Here is a 26,451-nt window from a genome sequence, read left to right as displayed (position 1 = left end):
CCACAGTGACTGAGAGCATGCAGGGAGCTGTGTTTCTCACGTGCCTGTCTCTGATGAGTCATCCCAGCACAGCAGAGGCTGGCAGGGGAGGGAAGAGCTTTGCAGGCCTCCAGGCACAGAAGCCATTTCAACAGGGAAGAAATGGACTCTCCCTTAGCAACACTCCTACTTAGTAGTTATCCTCCAATCTATTTATATCTTCACTCACTTATTCAAGCGACTTTTATTGACAATGTGTCTAACAGCTGTTAGACAGATCTGGGCTCAAAACTCAGGGGGAAAAGGCCACCTCCTGGGGAACCCCCAGTTGCGTCAGAAGACTCAGCTAAGGAAGCAGCCAGCTCTTCCTTCCATGTTCTCTGTTCCTTCCTAGGGCTAGAATATGCTGACACAAGAAGCAACCTCCTTTGAAAATGTCTACTTCTACTTTTCTTTTCTTTTTTCTTTTGCGTTGTACGTACACATAACGAAAACTCTCACTGTAACGATATGAAACTAGGACCCAAACTTTAAGTTATACTTAAGTTATAATAAGAGAATATTTTTCATCTTTCAAATCCTGCTGGTTTAAATTACATAGTTAAAGCTCAAGTTGACCTCTTCTTAATTTTTAAGATGGTTTTTGAACTCTTCTTGTATTTTTTCATCTCAACAATTAAAAATGGGTCTAGGATGGAATGCTTTCTGTTCTCCTATTTTCCTCATCATTCTAAAAACCAACCCACGGCTTCCAGATCAGACCTCTTTCTCTCGGGCAGCAAAATTTCTAGTTCTGGGTCCCACCTCATGAGAGCCATAGCTCCCCACAACCCCCTGCCACCCCCCACCCGTCTAATAGCATCAGAAGTGCAGTAGGAGTGGTTTTCTGCTAAACTTCAAATGAAATTACACACTCACTTAATACACTTAGTCAAGAACAAGATTTAAATGAGGCTTGCTTCTCCATCCGAGGGAGGTGTGGTATTAGCACTAGTAGTGAGAGCAGGAACAGTAACGATAGCAAGAGCAACTAACACTCGTCTGGCTCTCACTGTGTATCTAAACTACTTATATATCACCTTAGCCGTCACAACACCACCAGGGAATGAGTACTATTATTATTATTATTCCCATTTTTCAGAAGAGGACACAGACATAAAGCACTCAAGTGACTTGTACAAGGACACAGAGCCCAATCAGGTGGTGTGGCCTCAGAGTTGCCTCTTTAAGCACCATACTATCCCTGCTCTTCATGAAAAGAAAAAATGCTAAATATAAAATGAGGAATTGGGAAAGGAAATTAAATGTAGTCCTTCCTCCTATTGTGTTGTTACCACCATTACAGTGAAAATAATCCAGACGTGGTCTTAAAGCTTGAATACCCTAGTTTATTACTTTCAGGTCATCTTAATGCCCTCACCTGGTAAACATTTATTTCAAATGCAATTGATAAATTCACAGTAGCAATCAAAAACAACCAATATCTCCACTGTGATACTATGTTGAAAAGATTTTTGCAACTTTCCCCTTAGTACCATAGCCATGGGCAAGAGGCGATTTCCACTGGACACGGCAATTACTCAAAGGAAAGCATGCAAACGTCCTCAACCAGAGAAGGGGGGGTGAGGTGCTGGAGAGGGGTCCTGTGCTGTCTGCTGCAAGGTCTGGCAGACCAGGGCCAGCTCTGTACTCCTCATTCTCAAGGCACATGTGCACCACGAGCCTGCAGAGAGTGCCACCAAAGGCTCAGGAGTCACGCTGATCCTCCTAGGGAGTGGCAAGATGTGAGTGTGTGATCCACGGAGGTTTTTCATTCACAAAATGACCTTGGACATGTCACTGAACATGTGTGAACCTCAGCTTCCTGTCATAAATGGGAACAGTGTATTTACCTCCCTTATATAATAGGATCATTGTGAAGGAAAACATGAAATAACAACCTTTTCAAAAGGTGCACCTTAATCTATGTACAATGCTAATATTATATTTTGCATCACAAGCAGCCTTTTAATCTCATTTCTGTTTGAGTGGCTCACCCCGCCCCCTCTCAACTTCTCAGCTTCACAGAGAACATCCCGCCCCACTTTTTTCTTTTTCTTTCTTTTTTTAAATTAACTAAGTTCATTAGGGTGGCATTGGTTCGCAAAACCTCACGGGTTTCAAGTGTACAACTCCGTCTCAGTCTCCACTCCTTCTCCCAACTGCTCTGGGATAAATATGAGTAACAGCAAGTTAGATCTGGGGCTTAGCAACTCAGGGCGTGGGCAGAATCTAACAGACCAAAAACAAGAATAAGACAATGTTTCATCAAAGACCTAAACAGCTCCTGAAGAAAAGCAATTACCGCCAAGCTACAAATGAACCTAAAAGTCAGCTACCATGTGATCTGGCAACCCCACTTCTGGGTATTTATTGAAGGAAATGAAATCCGGCTCTTGGAGACACCTCTGCACGGCCACGTTCACCGCGGTGTTATTTCCAACAGCCGACATGTGAAAACAACCTAAACGTCCACTGACAGATGAATGGACAAAGAAAATGGGTTGTGTCTATACACAATGGAAGATTATTCACCTTCAAAAGGAAAGAAGGAAATCCTGTGATTCTTGCCAACATGGATGAGCCTAGAAGACTTTACGCTAAGTGGAATAAGCCAGACACAGAAAGATACATACTGCATGACCTCATGAATGTGTGGAATTTAAACTAGTCAAACTCATAGGGGCAGGGAACGGAACAGTGGTAGTCAGGGGCTGGGGGATGGGACAATACAGAAATGTTGGTCCAAGGGCACTGCGACAGGAAGTTAGACGGACATTAACAGAGAAAGGACAATAGGCCAGGAAAGCCCTGGTGCCTGGTGACAGGCAAAACTGAGAAACCAAAGGCCCTGCCCCCAGCGTAATCTTTCCCCCCCCTAGCGTATCTCTGGTCCTGCAGTTTAGTGCCCTTGACCTTTCATATTGCTGGTCGTGTGGTTTACGCTCTCCTCCGACCTCTCCTCCCTGGCTCGTTGTTAGTCATGCAGGTTTGACCGCCTTGGGTGAGGAACGAACAAGGGGGCCGGAGAACAGCCCGTAAGCATTAAGCCCCCAGGACAGTGAGGTTCTGACCCACATCAAATACATCTGGGCCTCAGCTGTGTTTCAGCTCCAGGCCCAGAAAAGCAGCAAAACCAGACGAACGACAGCATGGCTGACCTCAGAACCAGCTACACTGACAAATGACATCCTGCTCTGATGCCAACCAATCAGAGACCATGGCCCTGCAAGGACTCACCAGGAAAGCTGATGAATATTTTACTGGAATCTGCCTCTGAGACCTCCAGATAAATACCGGTAAGACCGAGGACCCAGTGACTCTCTCTGGGGAGCATGCCCTCACCTACCCCCCCATTCCCCCCCACCTATCCCCTGTACCCTCCCCCCAAAACACGGTTTCCCCGCCTTTCTCTTTCTCCTAAGCTCCAAGGGCCCTTCTTCTGCTTCTGGAACTTGTTTCCTGAGCCCATTTCTCCTGCAGCTCACTCTGTGACTTTCTAAATAAACCTTCTCTTCTAGTTCGGGTCTTGGCCCTAAATTCTCTCTTAGCCAGAACTCAAAGTACCAAGGTTGCTGAACCAAAGTTGGGTCTGACTCTACCGTCTAACGCCTGCTGCCCTTCCGGCCCCCAACAGTTCCAAGTTCACACAGGGGAGAGTTCCGGAGACCTGATGCACAGCGTGGAGGCTGCAGTTACCGACACAGTACTGCATGCTTGAAATTTGCTAGGAAGATACATACGAAGTGTTTTCACCACAAAAAGAAAAAGGAGAAAAAGAAAATGGTAACTACGGGAAGTGAGGGACATGTTAATTACGTGATTGTGGTGATCATTTCACAATGGATACACATTCCAAACACCAAGGTTTTACACCCTAAATGTATGCAGTTCCTGGGTGTCAATTATATACCTCAATAGAGCTGTTGTTGTTTTTAAATAAGCCACTGAAGCAAGGTCAGGGAACGCAACGCCAAGCAGCAAGCATGACTGAAAGCCAGAATTACTCTGCCGTGAGAACACGCCAGCTCACCTGAAACGGGTATTGGTTTTGGCAGGGAATGGCACCGTCATCATTCTTCACTATTTCCACACACTTTATTTTTGAAACATCAATAAATCCCTTTCTGTATTTTTTCTGTTAAAAGAAAAAAAAAAGGAGAACCATTACAATCATAAGTATACGAAAGTGTTATTAATGGTAATATTGGCTAATGAAATCACCAACTCACTATATTATAACTTCCCTATTATCTAAACCATGCCTCCCCTTATTGTTAAATTGTTCAAAACACTAACACTATGAGGACTACAATGAAAATAATGAAGCCATCTAATCTCTAAAGATGAAATGGTTCCGTCCTTGCCCCCCAAAGCTCTGGAACAGAGATGTGGACTCCCTCGTGTTGCCGCCTTCCCTTCTTAGACTCACATCCTAACTTCTTGGTGACAGTCCCCTAAAGGTAGCATCACAGACAAAGCCAAGCAGGACTCCGTGCACGCAACCACAGGTGCAAACGCCCGCCAGTCTCCTTTCCCTCCAGCACACAGAGCCTGGGAGGGCATCTGGTGGCCTTAGCCTGTTCACAGAAAGCCTCCACTCAGACTCACTGAATGTTCTGCTCTCTTCCGTATTGCCTTCCCTCCCTGTGCATGCAAATCTCCCTGCAACAGATAACTAATGATGGATCGAGACACCCCCCAAACCATTCACGCCAACTGAGACTACTCCACTGTGAGTAACCTCACCTTCCCAGGAAAAAATCTAAAGGAATACAAAGGTACATGTGCAAAGTTAACTTGATATATTGTATCCATTAAAAATATTACAAACACAAAGTAGAAGTAAAAATGTTTGCTGATCAATATTCACTGATACATGCCACACAGAAAGCTGTGTAAAGACTAAGGCTACTCGGGGGATGGGGTAGATAATCAAGATAAAGAAAAGAAGAAAAAATAGATGGATGAAAATGTGTAGCATGTGGGGTGACCCAGCCATTCCCTCACCCCAGTCATTTAAAATTGTTTCATCTATTCCCCTCTGGCCACAACCTTTGGGCCCCCACCCTGCTCCCAGACACCCACTCTGCATCCTCACTGTCACCACAGGACTCTCAGACCTGCCAACCGTCCCAGGCCATCAGCTCCCATCTGACTAGACAAGCCTGGAGGTCATTTCACCAGTGTATCTCTCCCCTTTACCTCCCCTCTCCTCCTCTTCCTCCCCCCCACCCACTAATCCCATACACCCCTGGACATTTCTGTCAGCCCTCAGTTCTATTCAGACCTTTCCCTATTCCTGCAGACCCGGCTGCAGAAAAACAATACTGTCTTCTTGCTGCGTAGCCAGACCTTCACCGCTACTTCTCGATTCTTCTGTGTATCTCTAGTGGAGAGAACCTGGTGGCCTCCATGGGACTACAAACCTTACCCCAGGGGACAACTGTCCCACTACTTTATGGAGAAGAGAGCATCCATTCCACAGGCACACCCCCAAATTCTTCCTTCTCCCGGTCAAAAGCACTCTAAGATTTACCCTTTTCTCTTCTCTTTCATCGTGTCTCTAAGAGATTGTTAAAAGGACACAACAGTTAAGATACTATAGTTGGCACTTAACAAAAGTCATTTCATTTTATGTTCACAGAATTCCCCTCATGTGACAGATGAGGGAACTGCAGCCCAGACAGTTTAAATACATTACCCAAGGGCCCCAACTGACCCCAAAGCCAATTAGGATGCCCCAGCGGCAAGCAGGTGACAGAATTAATGGGGCCAAGTTCCCAAGGAGGCAACCAGGATTCTGAGCGTGGAACAAGCTTCAGCCAGGAGAGGCAGAGGGACATTCTGCCCAGACACGCTCTCCTGAGGCATTTACTTCCCCTGCCTGCAGTCACACTCCCTCGCATCCACACCAAGAACCCTTCTTCTGGCCCTGCTACTGCCCTCACTCCCCTCTTCCCTCCCTGAAAGAAAGCATGATGACACCCTCAGCCTTTCGTTTCCTTCCCACCCACTCATCCTCAGCCATTTGCTGTCTCCCCCCTCCCACGTCACCACAGCTTGCTGAAGCCGTTCTCAGAAACATCACCAATGAACAAACCCAACCCTCTGTGCTTGGGTGTCACCTGCTCACACCTTTATGAGGCATTTGGGAGTACTGACCCTCTCTCCTCCCTTACTGGCCTTGATGCTGGGTCACCCCAGTTTTCCTTCTCTCCCTTCCCCTCAGTTTCCCAGAGAACACCAGCTGCCCTGTGTTGTCACTGTGTCAAGGAATACACAAAGTCCGGGTCGGCGAAGCTCGTGTTCTAAGCACGCAGTCCCGGTAGCACATCATTTAATCCTCACAGCCACTCTGTGAGGTAAGCATCACTAGATTCATTGTACAGAGGGAAGAAGCTAAAACTAAGCAACTTTCCCAAGTTTACTTGTGGGGGAGACACAGCATTTAGTATATAGGCTGAGGCAACGGTAGGTTTACAGTTGTTAGTGTGTGAAACACACAGTTTATTCTTGAAGTATTATTTATTAATTATTCTATTATTTCCCATACAAACAACTGTAAACCTTTTGCCCCACCCTGTATAATAGACTGAGCATTATATATTTAAAAAGACGCTAAGAGAATACGGAGGAGCTGAGGCTCAAATGACAATGTGGGCCGAGAAATCCTGACATAAGACCGGGAGAGAACGAGCAGCACACATGAAGAAAAGCATATTTCAGAACGACCTCAGTCACCTCATCTGGAAAATGGAAATAATAAGAGTATCTACCTCATAGATATTGTTACAGAGCTACAAGAATTACATGAGATAGCTTTTGAAAAATGCTTAGAAGAGTGCCTGGCCTAGAGTATGATATATGTGTTTACGACATAAAATAAGTAGCAAAAAAAAAAAAGTCAGTGCGGCTGATGTACAGGCTGCACAGGGCAGGACGGAAAGGTGACCAGGGGCCAACTGGTAAAGAACCTGCAGCACTGTGCTAAGTGGGGTGGTCTGGCCAAACAGGGCCCCCCACCCCATTCCCAGGGCCCGCACCAGTTCATGGGCAGAAGAAAGGGCCAGAGCACCATCCTCCTATTAACAATTGTAGAAGCCTTAGAAAATACTATCAGCAAAAGAGAATACATGACCCTTAACCCCCAGCCCTGGAGAAAATCACAGTGGACACCACAGATTTTTTCCAGACAAGGCTCTGGGTTATTTATCACCTGCCAGCTCTCTTGCCCTGGGGCAGCAGACTGTATTTGGTCTGCTTCGAAGACGCTCATCTCCGCCCACCATCTAACTGACCTGTTAGATGCAGGTCAGTCTACACAGAAAAACTGGGGATGACTTGTATACTGAATTCACTTATAGCCCCTAAATTCATGTTCCATGACATACAATCTATTCATGTACTATACTGATATTTGGGCTTATTAATCTGACTGTCTTGCTATAAAGTTCACACACAAAAGTTCAAATTTGGGTTCCTCGTTCATTCCATTATCTATTCTACCAGCAAACACTGATGAGACACCAAGCACAGTGGCTTCAAAGTTCTGGAAGGAAGGGGGCTGAGGGTCTCCTCCAGAGGATTTCACTATAGCACGGTGGGTGGAAGGGTCAGAGTGGATGATTCATCATTCAATAATGATAAAGTCAGCAGTCACGTGGTATGCTGTGGAGGGGGCAGTGCTTGGGCAGGAGAAGCTGGAGAAGTTTCAGGGAGAAAGTGATATTTTGATTTGGTTTTTAAAGGATATGTAGGAGAGTTTCCTGTAGATAAAGTGAAGAAGGGTTCCAAGCAGAAAAGAAAAAAGCAAAAAGCACTGATTTAGGGAGCGGAAAGAAATTCACTGTGGCTGCAGCTCAGAGTGGTTCAAGGGAAGTGCAGGAAATGACAGCAAAAAGGTTATTCAGGACCAAATTAGAAAGATGCGTATAGGCCAGAGTCAGGAGCTTGAATTTATCCTGAGCAGTTTTAAGTGGAGGATGAGGGACACTAAACTGAGGCTGGTTTTCAGAAAGATATGAACGGCAGGGGGACAAATGGGTGGTGACAGGGGGCTAGCTAGGAGACTGCCGCAAGAATTCAGGTGAGGGGTCGTGAGGTTGTGAATCCCGGCAACAGCAGTAAGGAAGCGGGGGAAGCAGGGCTGCCAGAGCATTAGAAGGTAAAGTCCACCTACGTCTGAGATGGATTAGAGGCAGGGATTAAAAGAGGAGACGAGCAGTGGAGCCTCAGGCGTGGATTCCGAGTGCCAGTCGTTCGCAGAAAGAGATCCCATAAACCACAGTGAGGAACCCTGACGGAGAATCAGGCTGGAGAAGGCAGGGGTGGGAGTACTGTTGGATGTGACTACCAGACAACCAGGTAGAAATGTTTGGAAGGAGTTGCTCAAACTCAGAAATGTCTTACATAGTTACAGAGAATTCTGCATTTCACAACACACACACAGTGTACTTACTGTACATGATTCTAGATACAGCTCGGGGTAGCCCTGAGAGGTTAGGCAGGACGGAGGAGGAAGGGGTTGGCAACATTAAGAGACTCACCACAGGAAACCCTGAGAGTTAATAAAAGAACCATGCACAGTCCAAAAGCCTGGTTTCTTAACACCTGCTTTTCACACTCTCGTTGACCGGAGTTAGCACAGAGAAAGGACATTCAGTATACAGAGTTTTCCTCCTCTTAGACTGCCAGGACGTCCTTCAATGAGAAAACTATTTCATGAGTACTTAAGTGTACCATATAGTATTGTTAATACTGTGGCCCAAGAAGAAATATCCAAGTTCATTACTTTTTCACGTGAAGTTTCTCTTCTATTTCCATCGTCTTCACCCTGCCCACTAGACTAAAAATCACAATTAAGCTGAGACTTCCTCTTCCTCATCTTTGAATCCTCCAAGCTGAGAAGACTGGTTGGCACCTAGTAGGCATTTGTTAAACAGTGTGGTGAGCCGGTCTGCAAAGCAGTGTGAGTGATGCTGTGTGTGTGTACAGGATATACACACCTTTTGTACACTTCACAAAGCTTCAGATCCCGGCCCCCAGCACGTCTTACGAGGTACACTGTTTTCCTTTAATTTCCGGAATACTGAGTATTTTTGAAATACCAGTTTCAATACTAAATTAACAAAATTAAAAATTTAAATATAGACAAATATCCGGGGCTTTCCCAAGGTGAATTTGAGAAGTCAATTGTTACTTTTCAGGACACCCTCATGTCCACAGTCTACACCCTTCTTCCTAGGTGTCCTGCAGCCCCATTATGCACAGTGAAAGACACACCAGAATTTTCCTGCACATTGGAAATGATCCCTCCCTGTTCCCCGTCCCAACTTGTATCCCTAGTGTGGCAATTCCCAGTTGCCTGCCCCAGAAGAAATTTACTGGATGAACCAATCACCTCTGCATTGCAGTAGGACCTCCCGTGGGAAGCATGGGCTTTGAAGACAGGCAGATCCTGACTTAGCTTCTTTGCTGCTTAGAAGTCCTAAGACTGAGGGCAAGCTCGGTCTCTACAGTTCCTTTCTCTGTAGGAATAGGACAATACCACTTGACTTTGCTAAGCTTTTAACAGGAATCAAGATAACTGTACACAGGTGCTCAGTACAGTGTCTGGAACAGGGAAGTCACTCCCTAAATGACAACATTTACTATTAATTAGTTTTCACAACAACTCCGGGAAGTTGTTAGGAAACCGAGCATCAGGGTGATTATGAGATTGGCTAAGAGGCTGAGCCAGAATTGAACCCAGATCTCTCAAAACACTAAAGATTTCCCTGACTCCAGATGCCTCAAGCTGGAATATTTTTGGATGCTTATTATAAAAAAAAAACCAAAACCGTATTCTATGTGAAAATCTAACAATTACAGAGCACTCACTATGAACTAGGCACATATTTACCTTTTCACATGGGTAACTCAGTAATCTTCACAACCTTAAAACAGAACTCTTGCCACCCCATTTAGCAGATGAAAAATCAGAATTCAGTATAATCCACTTGCCAAAAGTCACAATTTTCCAAGACTGGACCTCTAATCCCAACCCTGAATTCTTCAGTGCCACAGACACTTGATATCACTGGAAATTTCTTACGCTTATAGCTCTTAACAACTATGGGACCAAAGCAACTTCACAAATACAAACAAAACCATACAATTAATAAATTTAAATTAACTGCATTCCTTGAAAGTGATGGATGGGAGGAACGTCTGTTGGAATTGAACCCCTTTCCCAAAGCCAGTTCTTTCGGTCTCCATGTGCTCACGTCCCTGGTGGCCCTGCGATGCCCTCTTCTGCCCGTTCTCTCCATTCCAGCTATGGAACCTCTCTGCACACACCCTGCCATTTATCATTAGGCCTCACCTTGCACCACCTAATTGTTTTGTTCATTCAGCCTCTGATTTTTCTCAATAGGGCACAACAGCGAAAACAGACCCTAAGTTCAAACCCAAAGATGGCTGCTGACATGGCATAGATTAGTGACAAGGGACCCTCCAGAGAATACGGACCAAACACATATTATCTACAATAACACAGAAATGAAGTTCCTAGAACTTGCAGTCCTCGGCAGACAGATGGCACCAGAACTTACTGCTGGCATTCACTGCGTAAGGTGACTGTTCCGTCACTCAGCCTCATTCACCAAAGATTGGTTCTGGCTTCCTTCTACCATCAGCAAGGCATAGATGCCAGAGGATCATGATGGAGAATAACAAGCACAAAGTTTCTTGCCCTTAGGGAAGTTATAACCAGGCATTTGCTAAGGTTAAGGAGAGGGGCAATAATGTGGACAGTGAATGTTTGGATGGGCCAACACCAAAAGAATAAAGTGTTCCAATCAACTCTTGAAAAGGAAAGAAAGATGATGGCACATTCTACATTAAAAATCACAAATGAGCTACAAAGCCTATTCTGTGCATGAGGATAGTTCCTCCTTTCCACTCACAACAGAGTTAAAAGAACAGACCAGAAGTGCACAGGACACGTTTACCAGGAGAAACAAGACTTCAGGGAGAACTTCACATTTTTTCCTGTGCATATCAGGAATAATTTTGATGGAGACCTTTCTGGTATTAGAAGTAGAATAAATAAAATAAAAAGTCCTCTCCAAGTTGGTGATTCATAATAAAATGACCCCTCTTTGCCAAGGACTAAATTCTAGTGAAAATGAAAGAAAGCAAAAACAAAAACTCAGCATTCCGATATACTTTCTCCCTTTAATCAGCTCATAACTGTAATTACTGACATGGGTACCTCACATTTTGTACAGTGCTCCTAAACAAAAAAATCACATTGACATTAAGAAGCCATAGTTACATACATAAGCATGAAGATTTATGAAGGCTTAATTACAAAGATTATGGCTTTTAATGCAGTATCCAAAATAAAAACAGGATGCTGAAAAATCTCTATAAATTATAAGGAATTGAAAGGCAAAATATTTCATTTCAAAATCACAGAATAAACTTCACATTAGATTGTGCTGATGTAGATTATTATAAGATTTCTAAAGTTTTTTTTTTTACTGTATTTAAAGCTAAAGCTTGTTTGTTTTTTCCTAAGTGGTCATTCCTCTTATGATGTTTCTATACTTCTTGCAACCCCCCTTCCCACTCCCCAAAGGCACTTCTGAAAACTATTACCAGGTATGTTTTATGACAGTTGAAAGCAAAACATACTAACAAAATTATTTTGAAATAAGTCTAAAAGTAATTTACGAGTTTAATTTTTTAAATTAGTAAAAATTAGAATGAGTTATGTAGAAATAAATGTATATGGATCCTTACTTCACAAATTTCATGTAACAGACTTCCGAATTCAAGGAATCCCAGAGTTAACACATTCAGTCCAATGACTGCACACCCTTTGGAGCAGAGACGACGACAGTGATCTCAGGTTGCCATGTTTCCCTCTTCTTCCTGAGCGCCCGGTTAGGCTGCACCTTCCCAGCTCCATTCATGTCAGTGAGGCCATGAGACTGAACTCTCGCCAAGGGAGTGTAGACGGAAGTGATGTGCCCACTTCCTTCCTCTCCCTTTCGCACCATACTCTAATGTTCCACCACGTCCCTTGTCTCACAATTGGATGTAGAAGACCCAGTGGAAGATTCTACAAGACAAGACTACATGACAATGGACCACTAATGGGTACAAGATTTCTGTCTGGGGTGATGACTATGCTCTAAAATTGATAGTAGTAATAGTTGCAAAACTCTGTGAACATACTAAAAACCACTAAAATTGCACAACGTGAAAGGGTGAGTTGTATGGTGTGTGAATTATATCACAAGAAAGCTGTTTTTTAAAGGCAAAACAAGAACGAAAAATGATGGAGCCATTAGCTGGAAAGAGTTTGGATCCCTGAATCACCACGTGGAAGGTAGTTACACATACTGTAAGCAAGAAATAAACCTTCTATTGTGGGAAGACATTGGGTTTGAGAGGATAGTATGTTATAACACCGAGCTACCTTCAATAACACATGCTGCAATATTGAGACCCCACATATCAACTATTCAATACCTCAGACTCTGCATCCAGAAAGAGAACGTGTTGAACTAAACCAGTGTTTCCCAAAGTATGCTGTATGGTGGTAACTGAAGAGATTTCCGGTGGAATTTGAACAAACATTTAGTTTTTTTAAAAGATTTTGTTTACTTATTTTTAGAGAGAGGAGAGGGGAGGGAGAAAGAGAGGGAAAGAAACATCAGTGTGTGGCCACCTCCCACATGCTCCCCACCAGGGACCTGCCCACAACCCAGGCATGCGCCCTGACTGGGAACCAAACCGGCGACCCCTTGGTTCACGGGCTGGCACTCAATCCACTGAGCCACACCAGCCAGGGCTAGACAAACATTCACTTTTTTTGTATTTAGTTTTACAGTTACCTTTTATTGAATATTAATGGTTTTTCATTTACTAATGCAGTTTTCTTTTAGTAATCAGTTTATTTAAGAAATAAATGTGAAATGATTTAAAAGAAAACATTAAGCAAATTACATTATTATACAAATGGAACAAATATATGTCAAAATCATATAAGTCATATGCATAATGGCTGAGGTTTAGGCAACACTGGGTAAATTATCTTTTCATACCCAAATCTAATAATCCTTAATTTTTGTTATTTTGTACTTGTCACTGTGCTATTCCTCCACCATCTGGCCTGCCTGGGATAGCTCTCACCTCAAGAGTTAAGAGTATTACTGATTATGTGGGACAAAACTCAATCCACAGATACACATTCAACTAAAACTCCCACAAATATTACATGATTCTTTCTTTTAATATATGTTATTGATTATGCTATTACTGTTGTCTCAATTTTCCCCCCTTTGCCACCCTCCACCCAGTATCTCCACTCCTGCAGCAATCCCTATCCCTTAGTTCATGTCCATGGGTCATACATGTAAGTTCTTTGGCTACTCCATTACCTATATTGTTCTTAACATCCCCCTGTCTATTTTGTACCTACCAGTTTGTACTCCTTAATCCGTGAACCTTTTCCCCTTTCCCCCCTTCCCCATGACAACTGATAACCCTCCAAATGATCTCCATCTCTATGATTCTGTTTCTGTTCTGCTTCTTTGCTTAGTTTGGTGTTGTGGGTTTTTGTTTTTTTTTGATTCAATTGTTTACACTTGTGAATTTATTGCCATTTTACTGTTCATAGTTTTGCTCTTCTTTTTCTTAAATAAGCCCCTTTAACATTTCATATAATAAGAGCTTGGTGAAGATGTACTCCTTTAGCTTTACCTCGTCTGGGAAGCACTTTATCTGCCCTTCAATTCTAAATGATAGCTTTGCTGGATAGAGTAATCCAGGTTATAGGTCCTTGCTTTTTATCCCTTTAAATACTTCTTGCCAGGCCCTTCTAGCCTGCAAAGTTTCTTTCAAGAAATCAGGTGACAGTCTTATGAGAACTATGTGATTTCTCTTGCTGCTTCTAAGATTCTTTCTTTAATCTTTGGAATTTTAATTATGATGTGGCTTGGTGTGGCTCTTTTTAGGTCCATCTTGTTTGGGACTCTCTGTGCTTCCTGGACTTACATGTCTATTTCCTTCACCAAATTAGGGAAGTTTTCTTTCATTATTTTTTCAAATAAGTTTTCAATTTCTTGCTCCTCCTCTTCTCCTTCTGGCACCCCTATGATTTGGATGTTGATACATCTGAGATGTCCCAGAGGCTCCTTAGCCTATCCTCATTTTTTTAAATTATTTTTTCTTCTTGCTGCTCTCTAACTGAATACTTATTTCTCCCTTATGTTCCAAATCATTGATTTGATTCTCAGCTTCATCCCTTCCACTGTTGGTTCCTTGTAGATTTTTCTTTATTTCACTTAATGTAAACTTCAATTCTGCCTGGATCTTTTTTATACCATTGAAGTACACAATGAGTTCCTGAAGCATCCTGATATCCAGTGTTTTGAACTCTGCATCTGGTTGCAGAGGTTGCTTATTTCCATTTCATTTAGTTATTTTTCTGGAGTTTTGTTCTAGTCTTTCATTTGGGCCATATTTCTTTGTCTCCTCATTTTGGCAGCCTTCCGTGCCTTCTGTTTTTTCTGTGTATTAGGTAGAGTTGCTTTGACTCCCTGTCTTAGTAGCATGGCCTATTGTAGAAAAGCACACCTGTAAGTTGTATGGTCGAAGCCTTAGGTAATCGCCAGGGTGGAGCAGCCCGTGTCACTGTTCTTTGGCTCCGTGTTGGGGAAGGCTCAGAGAGGGGACAATGCCACTGCCTGGCCTCTGGAGTTTTTTTCGGGAAGAAGCAGTCCCCCACTCGCCCTAATGCCAGCCATTTCACTTTCTCCCTGTATGCCCCTGGTACCCTTCCAGCTGCTACCCTGGGGCTGAATCCCAGAGGGAGTGGATCTGCATAAGTCTTAAGTCCATTGTGGGCCCCTTAAGGGGAGCCTCCTGCAAGTCCCACAGTTTCTTCAGCTACCCCAACCCCCACTGGTTTTTACAGCCAGAAGTATGGGGGCTTAACTTCCTGGTGCTGGAACCCTGGGCTGGGTGGTCTGGTTTGGGGCTGGGATCCCTGGTTCCCGAGGTGTCCCTTCTGATTTTTATCTACCACACATAGATGTGGGACTGCTGATTCCACATCTTCACACCTCTCTGCACCTCTCCATCACTCTCTCCACGTGTCTCTGCCTCTCCTACCCATCTAGATGAATGTGACTTCTTTAACTCCTTGGTTGTTGGACTTCCATACAGCTCAATTTTCTGACATTTCTGCGTACTTTCTGTTTTGTAGTTTAGTTGTAATTTTTTCTGTAGTTGTGTGAGTAGGCAAGGCATGCTTACCTATACCTCCATCTTGACTGGAAGTCACACATATGACTCTTAGCCACCTCTCCACAGTGACAAGCATCCCATCACAAATCCCAGATGCCAACTTGTTCCCACCATCATCAAGTTGCAATATTTATTACTGATAGGATTCAAAAAATGTAGAAATAAGAGAATGAATTTTTATAGCAACATTTTGCTTCTGGGGCAAACTTCCCACCTGGACATTTCCTGCCTAGTATGGTGCATAGGGAAATGTTTTACTGGGAAGTAAGAATTTATATGAAACTCGGTGTTGGGATTTAGGCTCTGAATCTAGCAGCAAAGGTAAAAATGATGAGACTCTCTGGGGTAAACTTAAATATACCAAATCAGAGCATCTGATTTAACCCTGATTCACATAATAAACATACTAACAGCTAACACTTACACAGCACTGTGTGCCAGGTCCTGCCTCATGAGTTTACATAGATTTATTAATTTAAGCCTTCAGTAACCACTATACCACTTCACCTCTCCAAAAATGTCAAGAGCAAAAATAGCTGTGGGAAATCTGGAACTAGATCACAGGGGTAGAAAGGGCTCCTACATGGCAGGTCTGTGAGAAAGAAGAGCCCCTGGCCAGTGTTTAGTACATGAAATGCCTACCATATGCTTAGCACACTGGGCTAGATGTCATGGGAAGCCAGGGCGCTTACTGTCACTATAGACATTAATGTTAGGTTTGCAAGCACAATACCATAGAAATACTTCATTTCTCTTAAGTACTTTCCTACAATTTGAATATATACACTAATACCTGGAGCCTTATTTCACAGAGCCTGAAACACCAGATGACTGTTTATCAGATTATAACCATGAATTTTCCAGTTCTTCAAATATAATTAATTCTACTAATTGCCACAACTATCCTAGACTTTAAAAAAAAGAACAAACAACAAAGAGAAGAAAAAGAGAACAACAGTCCTGGCTGGATGGCTCAGCTGGATGGAGCATAGTCCAGTACACCAGAAGGTGGCAGGTTCAATCCCTAGTTAGGGCACATATCTAGGTTGGAGTCTGACCCCAGGTTGGGGTGTGTACGAGAGACAACCGATTATTATTTTGCTCTCTCTCCTCCCCGCTTCTGAAATCAATAAAAACCTATCCTTAGGCGAGGAATAAGAAGAGGAAAAAGAAATTGAACACCTTCCCCCTTTACTCGTGCCGGATCCTATCCTCCCCTTTCTTCCTTCTCATCAGCCCCTTCTTTGAGGCCGGCATGAGAAAGCTCAGTGAAGACTTACCCACCTGCCTCCTCAGCACCAGCAGTGCCTGGCGTGTGAGAGCCTGGCATGTGGCAGGTGCCCAGTGATTTGTTCAATAAATCAAGGAATGGATGAGGATGTAAGTGAATAGGAGGGGCATCGGTTCAGTGGAGAGGAAGCCTTCCTCATGTCTAATTTCACAATATCCAGTCTTGCCACCACTTTTTCTTGACAAAACCATTTCAGAGAAGAGTTTTGGCTACCTTCTATTTTTGCCACTGCTCTCTCAGACACATACTATACCAGGTGGGCACAAGCATGCCGAGAATCACCAGGACCTAAGAGGCCCTGCTTCCTCTGCACCCGTTCCACTGACACGTGTTACTTCACGTGTGAATACTCCGCTAATGGAGAAACTGTCACGTCACAGTCCTCAGAGGTAGTCGTCAGTACTATCAGGGACCCGCATCAGCCACAGAGACGGCAATCGCTGGATGCCCCTGCAAATCTCTTTCTTTTTTCCTTTTAAGTAGCAAAGGAGAAGGAAGGCACTCTAACATAGATTTCAGTTCTTGGATTTGTATGATTAACACTTACTAGTAAAGCAGCACTTGGCTTCTGTACTAAAGACTCTCTGTGCCTGTGTGTATGTAAGTGGGGGTGTGAGCGTGTGTGCCTGTGTGTATGTAAGTGGGGGTGTGAGTGTGTGTGCCTGTGTGTTCTGAGGCTCCCCAGTGGACACTTCATGTGCCCACTGGTTTGTTGGTTTTTTGATGGCACTTTGTATCTTTATTCTAGAAATAACTAGAATCACACAAACATGATTTCTTAGCAAGAGGAACTTGGGAGAGATAAGCTTTGGGGGAGTTTCTGGTGTGAGAGTTACAGCCAATAAACAAAGCGAGGTGGAAAATGCAATTTCCGGGATACGGGGTGGGTGGCAGTGACAATTAGTAATGCAAACACACAGTGGCACACTCTGTGGCTTTTGCATGTGGTCTGAACGTACTGCTGCCACACCTGTAGGGGCACAATTCCCACACCCGCCCCAATATGCCCACCATGGCCTAAGGGATGGATGAAGTGATAAAGCAGAGAAATGCCAGCCCTGGGAGGACAGCCCAGTGACCGTGCCCCACAGCCTCACCCTGGGAGGCTGACCCGTGACTCTCAGGCACGACTGGTTTCTGGAGATCAAAAACTTGGGAGGCTCAAAGCCTCTGTGGAAATTTACCTCCACACTGCCCACACCAGACCAGTTTCTCCACTAAGAAAAGCCCCTCTCTGCTTCTCCGATGTTAGTGGAAGGCAAAGTATGAACTGGAAACATGAATGCTTTAAAAGGGAAGAGAGAGAGCTTTGCTAGGGTAATACAGAAGCAGAGCATTAACCTGGTGTTTAAACAAGCTTCCACTGGGCCACATATAATATTTCTCCAGTTCTCCCCAGCATTAAAGGGATCGCACTGCAGTTTGCTTTCTAAATACTTTTAAAATATTAAGCTGCATATATTGGTAGCTTCCCCGTACTGCTTGCTGCCCCAGAGAGAGCAACATCCCCTCCTATTTCTTTCTTTTTTTTTTTTTTTTGGCCAAAAGATAATTAGCTGTGCTGGAATAGGTTCCTTTCTTTTGCTTCTAGTGAGGCCTTGTGGGTGGAAGGGTGTGGAAGGGGGCAGGATTTCGAGAGTGAGGCGGTGGGCCTGGGAACAAGGAATCGCCATGAGACGCTGGCAAGAAAGAGAAAACACGCATCCCAGGTGGACGTCTCCAGTGGGAGAGAGTCATCCATCAGTTCTCTCGTTGGTAAGATATTCAAAGAGAAATAGACAGAATCGCCTTGTTCCATGGGTTTTTGTGGGCCTAGTGGGTGCCAGTCACCACTTTTACTGTGGTCTCTATGGGAATATTCACTCTGTGTTACAATTAATCAATTCACAGAAAACTTTTGTTGCATAACCCCTCAAGTGGGTACATTCTAGAGATAAAATAATTTTTAAAACAATTTCTTCCACTGACTGGATATGCAGGTTGACATCAAGGAAGTGCTGTTGGTATGTTTTGAGGTGTGGGAGAGCATTAAGGTTCTACTGAAGGTGGGGACCACTTGTCCTTCGGAGACGGACACTGAAGTGTCTGTAGAAGAAATGATGTGACTTGTACAAGGTAGCAGGAGTGGGAGGGATCTGCTACAAGGCAGTGGAGGTGGGGGAAGTATGAGTCAGGGTTATTTGGCAGCATGGATACATGGGATTCGCTGTACTATTCTGTCCACTCGAGTATGTTTCAAACTTTCCACAAAAAAAAAAATCAAAAAAATACTTCTCCCATCCCATTTTTTAAAATCCTGATCAACGTTGTAGCTGGGTCCTAGAGAAACCTTTTATGAGAATACAGAAAGACATTTACCATCATGAGCTGGTAAAAAGAGGGTCTGGGCACCTCACGGCTACTAGTAAGGCTGTAGCCGCCCGGGGAAATGTGCACCCCGGGTGCAGGAGAAACAACAATCCCTGCTGTTGACACGACTGCTCTCAGAGGTCACACGGACACAGCGTCTTGCACCCATCAATCTCCACAATTAACTACAGGATTGCTGACCCTGCTTACGTCATGAGTTATTTAGCATTTGCATTTTACAACTGGGTAAGTGGGCCACTGAGATTAAACCGACTGGCCAAAGACAAATGAAGATACAGAACTCCAGGCTGTGGAGCCCCGCTCTGTATTGGCCATCCCAGCTGGGGGCCATGATTAAACTATTCACCCCCTCTTAGTTTGCTATTGCTAATGCACTTAACTCTCAAATACTCTAGTAAAAATTAATCCAAGCTGCAGAATATATGGACATTCCAAGAGATGCCCCTCAATGCCAAATACAAGATCCCCACAGCCCGAGAGCCAAGCCACTCACTGTGAGCCCCCAGCACCTGCAGTTGGGGCACATCTGTTCAATTTTCTCTCCCTTTACCCCTTCGCCTCCCTTCCAGTGGCGCAGAGATACCACATCACACCACCTTGGCAACAACCGGTCCTGGAAGGCTTTCGAGGAACTTGTAGGAGTTACTGTAGTAACTCCACTGAGTATATCTGAAACCTCCATATTACCAAGCACACGCTTTTAAGTGGATTCAGAAAGAGATGTGACTTTCGTCATCTGTTCACTAAGGAAGGTAACATTAGGTCAAACCATAAGAAACTGCCATTGCTGTAAGTCAAAAATGATCAAATGTTGGGGATCTCGGATGGTTTAATTTAACACACTCTGCACATTTAGCACATTTTAGTCCTACTCAACTCTCGCAGTCTGAAATAGAAGCCGCCTATACTTTCTCTAACTTGTACATATCATAAATGCAGCTACTACTAGTGAGACCCTGTTGGACTCCTGATGTGCACAGCAGAAGGGCCGGCTCACAGGCACGGCAGGCCCGCAGGGTGCTGTCCTGGCCCATGCCCAGCACAGTCAGACCTCAATCAGTATTTGCTGTGGGCATTCCAGGAAGTGTTGGAATTTGAGTTAAATTTAACACAGCCCAGTTAAAACACCAGACAGTTCACCTGGAACGGCAGCAATTATTTTCAACCGTACACTGTTTTGACTGCCCGACTGGTGTTTCCCTGCTGCACATTCACGGACGCCGTGATCACGAACTTCCCGAACTGTAGACTTTTTATTCCTCATTATGAAAGGAAGCAGGTCACCCTGCACAGTGTATGACCCAAGACGAAAAAGCCTTATACTGTACAGACAGGATGTTGAATGAAGTCAGGAATCAAGGCAAATACCCTCACACCTTTCTCTTAACTTCCCTACACCTCCTAACCCCTTCAGCCCTTTCAGTCACATTTGTATAGCATCTGCTCTTGTTCCCAGGAACTTCCAGATGACTGGGAAGAGATGATTACTTACTGGGCAGGGGGAAATTCGTTACTGAACAACATGCAGTGAGACACAAAGGCAGAAGCAGTTAATTCTTGCACAAGGAATCAGAGAAGGCTGTACCAAGAGGTACCTCTTTCAGCTGAGCCTTGACTCATGAATAAGGGTTTGTCCAGCAGAGAAGGAAGAAAAGGGAACATCGTTTGTAAAGGCATGTAGTTACAAAAGAGCACAGCAGGCTTGGGGACTGCAGTGGGCCGGTGTGTTCAGGGACACAGGTGGAAGAGGCAGGAGAAGAGACTGGGAGGGCAGGATGGGACCAGATTATGAAGACCTCTGTATGTAATGCTAAGGGGTTGCACTTAATCTCAACGCAATGAGGAACCTTGGCCTTAAATAATTACATCTTGGCACACAAGCGCCCAGGCTGTTAAAATAGAAAGCTGAGCCTGGCTCGTTACTTGGTATGTATTATTTTTCAGAGGAAGAAAAACCGGGTAGCTTTTTAAAAATAAAAATTAAAGGACAAACCTCTTTACTTTGTTTTACCTGTCTCATATGTCATTAGACTAAGAACCAGCAGGACTCTGGTAAAAGTTTATTGCTTAAGATCAAAGACTCTGGAGCCAGAATGCCTGAGTTTGAATCCCGGCTCTGCCTCTTACTTTCTGTGTCTCCTTGGACAAGTTACTTAATCTCTCTGTGCTTCAGTGTCTTTAGGTACACAATGGGATAAATTCTAGCACTACAACGTCATTACCTTGTTATAGGAATTAAAAGTCTGTTCCTGTTAAGCTCTCAGAACAAGGATGACAAATGGTAAGGACGTGATAACTTTAACTATCAACATTATTTTTCAAATAGTATTAGTCCTTAGGGAAAGTAAAAGCAAAAGCCACTAGTTTTGTTTAAGGAAAGATTCTCACACCTACCTTCCAGATGCCAGGAAAGATCTTCTTATAATTGATGTCAAATTTGACTGTGTCTTACAAAATAAAATGGCATCAGTGAGACTCTTCCTTGGACCATAGCAAATATCATTTCCCTAAAGTTACAGGAGACCATAATAGGAATGGCCAGTATCTACCAACACCCACTCTTTTCAACACCAACGAAACAATGAACCTTTACTTCGTGGGTCTTATAATTCTGTTTTGAAAAAGGACGGTTAATTCTGCATGTGACTGCACTATTTTTACCCTTTGGGGCTGTTATTTTAGTTGTCATACAGTATGAAACCAATACTGAATCAGCAAGTGACTATATTAGCACTTCCTTTTTACGTTAAAAACAGTTGATCACTGGTAACTCACAACCTTCACACAAAGAGCAGAGAGCATGTTTGGTTAAAAGTTTCTCTTCCTCTCAAGCATAATGATAATATTAAACAGACACACTTTTCCCAGTTTGTTATGCTTTCTTGAGGCTTCATGTACTGGTGAATATAAGATTAATGGAAGTCTGATTGTATGTATATATACAATTTAGCCAGGCAAAAAATATCACAAAATTAGCCAGAAGCAGCACAGTGTAGGGGAAGGCTCCAGGCTTGAGCATCAGACAGCCTGGGCTGCGTCCCCGGCTCTGCCATGGACTGGCTCAACAACCTTGAAGGAGGCACGCAACCTCTCCATCCTTCAGTTTCCTCGTCTGTAAAATGGGCATGCAAACTCCCTGTACCTTATAAAGTTAAGAAGATTAAAGTTAATACCTGCAAACCACTTTAAGGCCATGCCTGAGAGGTGAAAAGCACTGTAGAAGTAGTGGGTACATGTAAAGCAAACAAAAAAGCCTACCAACGGCCCCCAAGCCCTTGTTCCTAACCCCAGAAGGCAATCCTGGTCTTCACTGTGCAATAGGGGGTGCATTCAGGATGACCAGGAAATGATCAAAAGAATACATTTTCCACTGTCTCTGTTTGTAAAGCAGAAATACCTTCCTTCTTACAGTGTGTTTTGATTCAAACAGAAGAGTTTGTAATATTCTCGCTTCATAAAAATGGCCTAGCAGGATAGGCCTTTTCTCCATTTACAGCAGATAAAGAGACTGAGACTCAGAGGGTTTTGGCACCTGCCCACTGTCACAGCCAGTAAATGACAGATCCGGGATTCAGAGCAGATCTTTCTGGCTTCAAACCCCATTTGCCTCGGGAAAATGTTTCCTCATAGGATAAATGGACTAGATCTGATTATTTCAAACTTATTTCTCTAATCCCTCCTTCTCACTCGTGCCGGATCCTGACTACCTAGCAAGACATCTCTCCTATGTCTTCCACTTCCATCTCTTTAACATGACTCGAAATAAAGCCACCACGTCCATCCTTAAACCTGGATCTGAATCAGTCATTCAGCAGTCATTATGATTTACCATAGGTCAACTCCTGGGCTAAGTGATGCCTTCACTTGCCTCGTGAAGCTTATAGATAAGAGAGAGAGAAACTGAAAAAACAATTGTTGTACTAATAATTTATTAAGCAGAGATATGTGGTTCAAAGTAAAAGCATAAGATGACATTATACAGGGAAAACAAATCTCACCTGGAAGATCAGAGAGGTTGTACTGAGGAAGTGACAGTTCAGCTGAAACTTGAAGGAGAAGTTAGCCAGTCAAGGGAGGAGGACCTGCATTTTAGCAGAGGACATGGCTCCAGTACATGCTCTAAGGTGGAAAAGAGCCAGCTGCCTTCAAGGAACAGAAAGACTGGCAAGCAGGAAGGTTGGCACTGAGGAAGAAAAGGAATTACAGATTCATGCAGACAGGTGGGCTGACTACTGGACCACAGGCCATGAGGACTTTGAACTTTAAATTGGGGATAATGAGAAGCTCCTGAAGGGTTTTCAGCAGGGAAGGGAAATGATCATATTTGTGTTTTTAAAAGACCACCATGGCCACTGTGTACAACAGACTGAAGGGAACAAGAGAGGAAAGAGGAGCCTGTCGTGACGTGGCAGAGATCTCTAGTTGCCTACGCACATGCCAACTTCTCATCAGTAACAGCGCCCTGGCTTTCAGCTGTGCACATGGATACTCAGAATAAACGACTATTTCTTAGCACCTTTGGCACCGAGGCACAGCCCTGGTCAATGAGATACAGGCAGAAGTCTTGCGTAGAACATAAGGGAAGGATGTTAGAGGGAGCTGACTCAGGTGGCAGCAGTCCCTTCTTGCTTTTCTGTCTTTCTTCCTTCATCCAGCCTGCAATTCAGACAAGATGACTGGAAATTCAGCAGCCATCTTGGGCCAAAAGAAAAAATGTCAGCTAGAATGATGGAAGGGAAAGACAGGCTCCAAGATCCCTAGTTTGGAGCCACTATACCATTTCGAGACAGCCAGCCTCCAGGTGTATTTTCCCACACTGAAAAAGAAAAAATTCTATTTTGTTTAAGCCACTACTATTTAGTGGTTTTATATGATATATGGCCTAACTCAATCCCAGCTGACACAGAGGCTATTCACTCAAGCCAGCAGTGGTGGCTTGGATCGTGGTGGTGGCAGCGATGGGGAAGAGCGGCAGCTATGAGATGTATTTAGAACATAGATTCAACAAAACCTGTTGAACATCCAGACAAGAGAGTGGGGGAGGGAGAGGGGTAAGTGTAGACCGACTCCCAGGTTTCTGGTACAGTTACTGAGCTAGAAATCGTGGGGACTCCAGAGTCTCTTTCCAGAAATTTTGAATTTGAGTTGCCTGTGTAAACTCTCAGACCTCAGAACAGGTATCAGGCTGGGAAATACAGACTGGAGAAATCATCATCAGTACCTAGATGCCAACCCAAAGCTACTGGGATGGATGGGGTCTCCTAAGGCAAGTGCAGAGTGAGAAAAGAGGCCCTAGAACAGAACCTCAAGGAATACCAACTCCTGAAGGAGACAAGAAGCCGCCAGAGAGGAAGCAGGAACACATGAGGAGGTAAGAGAAGGTTATTCACTGTATGAACAAGCAGGGCCAGGGGTCATTGAAGAGGCAGGGAGATCACTTCTAGCTGGCCTTGTAAGAACAAGGAAGAGGGGTCTAAGAGACACAGGGAAAGAGGAGATGGGAACAGGGGAAGCAGAATGTCCTGAGAGGCTGGCATGAGGGGAAGTGGCTCTGAGACTGGAGAGAGACTTCACAGGGCCTACATTCCAGGGGGGGAGGGGAGGAGAAATCATTCCTTCCCTGCTGCCCCAGCCCCAGAACCAAGAACACAACCAGTAGTTCCTCAACTCCCAAAGCCAGAGACAGCCACAGGAGGAGCCTGGAGTGGGGGTGGGGAGCCACTGGCACGGCGTGGCTTGTTTTAAGGTGGACAGGCTTTCGTTCACCACACTGAAACTTCTTTCAAACGATTATCTTGAATTTCCCATTGTTGCTTAAATAAAGTATTAAAGGAGTGTGGGGTAAAGCGTAAGGAATTTCATTTCCTCAAATGGGAGTGAGCCATCAAAAAGAAAGAATGGATCTTTAGATACTGAGGGTTAACAATAACAGCAATATTTCTAACTTTTCTTCAGTAAAGTTAGAAATGGCTCACTAAATGGCAAGTTTTAAATTCAATTAGTACGTGTTTCAGATGCATTATCTCAACTGATCGCCACAACAACCCTATGAGGTAGAGACTGTCATTATCCCGTTTCACAGGCAAAGAAACTGAGGCGCAAGTGGTTAAGTTCACTTGTCAGGGGTCCTACGAGTTACTGAGTGACAGAGCCCGGGATGTGAGCGCTGGCCATCTGACATCAGAACCAATGCTGCCTGTTTGGGTAAGAAAATCTGTTTTTTCTAACTCTAAAAAAGAACATCTCTAGCCATTATATTCATGAATGGAAAAATATTACAATTAAGCAGAGACATAGGCAGGAAAATAATTTCTATTCACTTGACAACTGGTCAAAAGGATGGTAAGTTGTTTTTCTTGTCTTTAGCTGGTCTGTCTGGTAACTCGGAATAAAAGTAACTCAGGTTTTAGTCAGCTTCTGGTTGCCTGGTCTGCTCTTTCCCAGAACTGGTCCCCGAAGGCAGAGCACCCTTGAATGCACTTGCAACAGCTGGATGCGGGGCAGACAATTCAGTCAGTTCTGCCCAAAGGAAAGTGTGCCCCCCAACATGTGACCCAGACACAGAGGAGGTCAGGTGGAGGAAACTTCCATTTTTAGTCAAAGTTCACTCATGTAAAAGGGAGTCTGAAGCAGTGTGTCTGGGGCACTGGAACAAAAGAACCAACATTTCCCCTGAAGACACAAATAGATCTCAGTGTTTCAAATGAAGGCCTTTCAATAGAGAAAAGCCACTGAGAATTCATAGGGAAGCTACACAGAGAGGCCTGAGCTAAAGTCATAACTATTCACAATTTGGAGGTTCTGCGTTGGCCCAGGGAGTTCACAGGCACTTTTCCAGCACAGAAGCCTTACGGGGAGCACAGACACGCACGGGCTGAGTGGCAGTGAGGACCTGCACAGCTCAGCGGGCCATTATTAGAAACCCGGCATGTATCAAGTGCTATGCAGGCTCTGGGAAGGGAAAGGGGTATATGATAAGCAGACACGGTCTCTGCCCCTTTTCAATTTTCTTTCCTATTTTTGCACTTGGTTAATCTGCAGAAAAGAGTTAAGACACCAGGCCTGCCACTGCTATTCTTAGAAAGGCCTGATTGCCTTTCTACAGTTGGCCCTTGGCTGGCATCTGGGAACTCGGACTTCAGGAAGGTTCCCACTATTCCCAGCACTGATAAGAACAGCTCATTTTGCCTAAACTGTTTGTACAAGCAATACAGTTTATGCTGAACATCTGCTTTTCCTTCTGGAGTCAAATCTGGCTACATGCTAGGCAGTGGGGTCCTATATAACCTACCAGTTTCCAATAAAAAAATCTTGGCCAGTGAGTCTCCAATGGCTTCCAGGTGGGCAGTATTTCACATGAACCATCACAAATCTTCGCTGGGAGTTTTAAGCATGTCCTATGTGGCTCCACTGAGAAACGGACTCTTGTGAGCTTGTGCCTGGTTTCCTCTAGTCTTTACGCCACA

General features: G+C 44.1%; 1 protein-coding gene across 4 annotated transcripts in view; it reads right to left on the bottom strand.

Annotated features, from left to right (window-relative positions):
- Positions 1-26,451, bottom strand: part of TEC (tec protein tyrosine kinase) — a 111,000-nt gene that overhangs the window by 33,370 nt on the left and 51,179 nt on the right. For 2 of the 4 annotated variants that reach the window (XM_024573842.4, XM_053923205.2), the window contains exon 3: positions 4,052-4,156. In XM_024573842.4, coding sequence (XP_024429610.1) covers positions 4,052-4,156 — 105 coding nt within the window. Of the gene's footprint in view, positions 1-4,051; positions 4,157-21,379; positions 21,395-26,276; positions 26,407-26,451 lie in introns of those variants that run through there. The other 2 variants (XM_053923206.2, XM_071221297.1) reach the window with 2 other exon arrangements.

Source organism: Desmodus rotundus, chromosome 4 (genome assembly GCF_022682495.2).
Source record: "Desmodus rotundus isolate HL8 chromosome 4, HLdesRot8A.1, whole genome shotgun sequence".
NCBI lineage: Eukaryota > Metazoa > Chordata > Mammalia > Chiroptera > Phyllostomidae > Desmodus > Desmodus rotundus.
Note: the sequence above shows the minus strand (reverse complement) of the source record. Positions and strands in the feature narration are given on the sequence as shown.